We start from the raw sequence: 5,739 nt of genomic DNA on the forward strand, positions 1-5,739 counted from the left end.
CAGTAGTTCTAATTGACCTACCGTGATGAGGTTTTCCCTTTGCTTCGTGGACAACGAGGCACTACTTCTTGCAGTGCATGACTGCAATGGCATAGCTTTTAGCCCATCAGAACCGGATAAACTTGAAGGACCTAGCAATCCTCATCTGTAACAGCAACAAGTGAATTTGGTAACAAGAACAGCACTGTTGTGCGTCCTGATCCTTCCTTCCGGACAGGACCAGGAACGGGTGGTTTGGTCGACCAGGACAAGCGTGGCAATGAAGGAGCAACAGTCAGCGTGGGCTCCCATCCAACCGGGTGGATCCACTGGTATCCGTGACCAACGGAGCTCTCAGAGACTCGGACACTGTCTTCTAGCCCAGTATTTGAAAGAAATCTGAATACTTCTAACAGCCTCCCCTGGCTAACTGGACACTGTTCATTTCACATCCAAGACTACACTAGCGCCAGTGTGTTAATGTGACTCTGTCTCCAGTATTAATGAGTACAACAGGGTTGTATAGGGATTGCTCCGATAAATGGTCTACATGATCAGTGTGTTAATGTGACTCTGTCTCCACAAGCAATTCTTTGATCTACCAAAACTAGCATTGAACTGGTCTACAGGAAGTTCGATCAAGAAGAAACAGACTTACTCGGGGTACAAAATCTTCTGGCCGCTCACTTGTCATGGTCAGTCACACTGCTCATCGATCTATGATCCATTACCTGACAGGCAACCTGACTTCATCCAGATAGGGGCACGGTGAAGGGGAAAACAGATGCAGAACATCCAGCAAGACAGAAAATTGCAGGAGACCTATCATCAACATCCTCCAAGTATACCCACAAAAAAGAACCCTCCAAGTATGACCTAAAATAACTCTTAAGTATGCCCAAATGATCCCAGATTTATTTGAGACACCCAGTGCAAAAATATTTGTCCTCACACCTCACCAGTCGATTCTCCACTTCATTATGAATGCCGGTCAAATTGCCAAGTAATTCTTCAATCTACCAAAAGTAGCATTGAACTGGTTAATCGATCAGCTGACCAAGTGATGGTCTGATGGAGACCCTCTCAATGTTACTACAGTGATTCAGCATTCCTTGTAGTATTGATCACTAGACATATATATTCAAAAATCAAGAACTACAATTCTGACAAATAGTATCTAACTGGAGGAATCATCTAAGTAACCAACAATGGTAGCTACATCAAGAAGTACAACTCTTTAAGGTGGCGCTAAAGGTGGATAAGAATGTTATCATTTGACATTCTGAATTACTGTAGAATGTGTTAAACATAATTCAGTTTCTTTCATATCCCTACACGATCTGTTCCTTAAGGGCATTTACATTAACATTTGTCCTAGTTCTAGATTGCCCATGGTCACTGACATACATTTAGATAACGTTTTATGGTAATAGTTGCTGAAAGACAACTGTCATGCACTTATGCAGAGGAAAAAAAAAAACACTACAGTATCAGGAGCTCAAGTGGATAGCTGGAGAAGGAAATCATGTATCTTAGCTCCACATCAATCGAGGCAGATGTAACTACAGCCCATTGAAACGTGCAACACACAAAATCAATAGTTACTATCAGTCTACAGAAATAGCAGAAACTGAAATTAGTTTATTAGAAAACTTTTTTTATGGGAGTTTATTATAAAACTAAAGGTACTAAATTTGGCATTCTGGAACAATAGTAACAAATGAAGTGTCTTCTAGACTCTTGCCAGCCTTATTGAAAGGAGAGACCAAACAAGGAGAAATTTTATGAGGATTCAAAAATATGGTTGTAAGCAACATTAGGGTATTCTGAGATTACACCATGTTGGCACAGCAGTGGCATAAACCCATAATGCATTGCATGTTCTTTTATCCTGTTTGAAACAATAACACAACCAAAAAATTCTAAGCATAGATATGTAATGAATAAACACAATTTCGTAGCAATTCTAAGACAGATGACTCAAGTAGTTCAGACAGCCAAACTATTGACATTAACGGCAACACCATTCTACTTTGAATTGGTATGAACTTCAACCCCATCTATCTCTAATCATAAATATGCTAAAAAAGAAGAAGTATTGAACTATTCACCAGTATTTATCTTCACACAGTAAATTTGGTGATATAAATGATAATAAGATTGCATCTACAGCACCAGAACACTAAAACCAAATGAACCAACACCATGTGGCATGTAGCAGAGGAGGCTCATGTTTTATAAGATAATAATATCCTGAACAAAATTCGACGTAATTACTATATCGCAAAGTCCAGCTATCAAAATTCAATACACACTCGACGGCAGTGATGTTGCTACATGATGGTTTCTTATGGCGAAGTCAAAATGGCCAAGCTGCGGCTTGTTGGCACCGAGCCAAGGTCACCAGAAGGTTTGTGCGTGTTTGGTTTGGTCGACTTGTTGCCACGGCTGACCTGAACTTGCTAGTTTAGACTAGGTCATCCTGTCCTGGCTATGGTTTCAGTCGGGTTCCCTTCTTAATTAACCTACTGTGATGAGGTCTTCCCTTTGTTTCTTGGACAACGAGGCACTACTTCTTGCAGTGCACTACTGCAATGGCATAGCTTTTAGCCCATCAGAACCGGATAAACTTGATGGACCTAGCAATCCTCATCAGTAACAGCAACAAGTGAATTTGGTAACAAGAACAGCACTGTTGTGCATCCTGATCCTTCCTTCCGGACCGGACCAGGAACGAATGGTTTGGTCCACCAGGACAAGCCTAGCAATGAAGGAGCAACAGTCAGCGCGGGTTCCCATCCAACAGGATGGATCCACTGGCATCCACGATCAACGACGCTCTCAGAGGCCACTGGACAGTAATCATTTCACCTCCGAGATTACACTAGCGTCAGTGTGTTAATGTGACTCTGTCTCCAGTATTAATAAGTATAACAGGGTTGCATAGGGATTGCTCCAATAAATGGTGCTACAGGAAGTTCGATCAAGCAGAAACAGACTTACTCGGTGTACGAAACCCTTCTGGCCGCTCACTTGTCATGGTCAGTCACACTGTTCATCGATCTATGAACCATTACCTGATGGCAACCTGACTTCATCCAGACAGGGGCATGGAAGGCTGCATTCTGAAGGGGAAAACAGATGCACAACATCCAGCAAGACAGAAAATTGCAGGAGAACTATCATCAACAACCTCCAAGTATACCCACAAAAAAGAACCCTCCAAGTATGACCTAAAATAACTCTTAAGTACGCCCAGATGATACCAGATTTATACAAAAATATTTGTCCCCACACCTCACCGTACCAACCAGTCAACCACCACTACATTATGAATGTTGGGCAAATTGCAAAGCAATTCTTCGATCTACCAAAACTAGCGTTGAACTGGTCTATGGAGTGCTTCAGCATTCCTTGTAGTATTTATCACTAGACACATATATTCAACAATCAAGACATACACTTACGACGAATAGTATCTAACTGGAGGTATCATCTAAGCAAACCAACAATGGTAGCAACATCAGGAAGTGCAACTCTTTAAGGTAGCACAAAAGGTGGAAAAGACTATTATCATTTGACATTACGAATTACTGTTGAATGTGGTAAACATGATTCAGTTTCTTTCATATCCCTACACGATGTGTTCCTTAAGGGCATTTACATTAACATTTGTACCAGCTCTAGATTACCCGTGGCCACTGACATATTTAGATAACGTTTTCTGATAATAGTTGCTGAAAGGCAACTGTCATGCACTTATGTAGAGGGGAAAAAACACTACAGTATCAGGAGCTCAAGTAGATAGCTGGAGAAGGAAATCATGTATCTTAGCTCCACATCAATTCGAGGCAGATGTAACTACAGCCATTGAAACGTGCAAGACACAAAATCAACAGTTACTATCAGTCTACAGAAATAGCAGAAACTGAATTAGTTTATTATAAAACTTTTTTTGTTGGGAGTTTATTATAAAACTGAAGGTACTAAATTGGCATTCTGGAACAATGGTAACAAATGAAGTGTCTTCTAGACTCTTGCCTGCCTTGTTGAAAGGAGGGACCAAACAAGGAGAAATTATATGAGAATTCACAAAAATGGTTGTAAGCAACATTAGGGTATCCTGAGATTACACCATGTTGGCACACCAGTGGCATAAAATGCCATAATGAAAAATTCTAAGCATAGATATGTAATGAAGAAACGGAATTTCACAGCAATTCTAAGACAGATGACTCAAGTAGTTCAGACAGCCAAAACATTGACATTAACGGCAACACCATTCTACTTTGAATTGGTATGAACTTCAACCCCATCTATCTCTAAGCATAAATATGCTAAAAGAGGAAAAGTATTGAACTATTCACCAGTATTTATCTTCACATAGTTCATTTGGCGATATAAATGATCATAAGATTGCATCCTCAGCACGAGAACACTAAAACCAAATGAACCAACACCATGTGGCACGTCACAGAGGAGGCTCATGCTTTATAAGATAATAATATCCTGAACATATTCGACGTAATTACTACATCGCAAAGTCCAGCTATCAAAATTCAATACGGGCTCGCTCATGTTCAGGTGTAAGTAACCTATAGGGAGTGCATTTTGCTAACTATACTCCTCTAGTGGTATCCAGTTGCGAACAAAGGTCAAAGCACATAAATGCTAGATTCAACAGTCACATAGAATGGAACTTGTGAAGATCCAGGTGGTCACTACCTGGCCATTTCCATTTATAAATCAATATAAACATATCGAAGGATGCCCAATATCATAAAAACAAATCAAGTTATTTAAACGGACACTCGTCAACTGTGCACTGCCACATGAAAAATCAAAGTTAATACCTTCGTTATTCTACAGTACGATAGTATTATCAACAACTACACACATAAATAAGCTGTCAACTATAAATTTCATTTCCAATGATTTATTACCATCATTCTCAGACAGCACAACGATAGAAGTACACAAAAGCTTGATTCGTTCGATCATACCGACTACAAGTTGCAATGGCAGGTTGATTCAGCAGTAGTCTAGTACACATCTGACAGAATCCAATACGACAGAAAGCTAAGAAAACCACATGCCCAGCTAGTGGAGCTAACGGAGAGTAGCAGCAAACCATAGGGGGTAAAAGCGAAACCGTATTAGGTAGCCTGACGAACCGAGCGGAGGTTCTCCCTGAGCTCAGATGAGCTTGAAGGGGAGCGGCCACGGGGTGGAGCGGGGCACCTCGACGCGGTCCTTGATGCGCTCGATCTTCTTGTCCCGCTTCGGGCGCGAGTTGCCGTAGGAGCCCTTGAACCGCTTCCCGCGCTTGGTCTTCTTGTCCCCGCGCCCGCACGTCACGGCCTCCGCCTCCGCCAGGAGCGCCGGGGGCCGCGCCGGCGCCAGGCGCCGCACGAACGCCGCCGCCGCCATCCGCAGCGCCATGCCGCCGCCGCCTCTGGATCGCCTGCTTGAACCGTCCGCGAGGAAGAGGAGAGAAGAGACTTGCGGAGTGAGGGCGAGGGTTTCGGGCCCACGAGAGAGTTAAGCAAAGCCCAGCTGCTTCTTCTAGGCCCAGTCAAACTGCAAAGTAAGGCCCATACGAACAGGCGCCCGAAAACGGCGGATCGGAGGATGGCAGACGGCGATGCGGCGGCGCCGTTTCCCGGCGATGCGGCGGCGTGGACGTGGCCTCTCTGCCGCCAAAACTGCGCATCAGTCCGAGGTTTGTCAGAACCCTAGACCTAATGTCCGGCTATGAAG

The 5,739-nt window shown here is 43.0% G+C and overlaps 1 protein-coding gene across 1 annotated transcript; it reads right to left on the reverse strand.

The window, feature by feature from the left end:
• Positions 1-4,881: 4,881 nt before the first annotated feature.
• LOC127302559 (small ribosomal subunit protein bTHXm) lies at positions 4,882-5,506 on the reverse strand. Its single transcript, XM_051333030.1, has one exon. The coding sequence runs from the start codon at positions 5,419-5,421 to the stop codon at positions 5,176-5,178; it is 246 nt and encodes an 81-aa protein (XP_051188990.1). The 5' UTR covers positions 5,422-5,506; the 3' UTR covers positions 4,882-5,175.
• Between the last annotated feature and the right edge of the window lie 233 nt (positions 5,507-5,739).

This window comes from Lolium perenne, chromosome 5, assembly GCF_019359855.2.
Source record: "Lolium perenne isolate Kyuss_39 chromosome 5, Kyuss_2.0, whole genome shotgun sequence".
Classification (NCBI taxonomy): domain Eukaryota; kingdom Viridiplantae; phylum Streptophyta; class Magnoliopsida; order Poales; family Poaceae; genus Lolium; species Lolium perenne.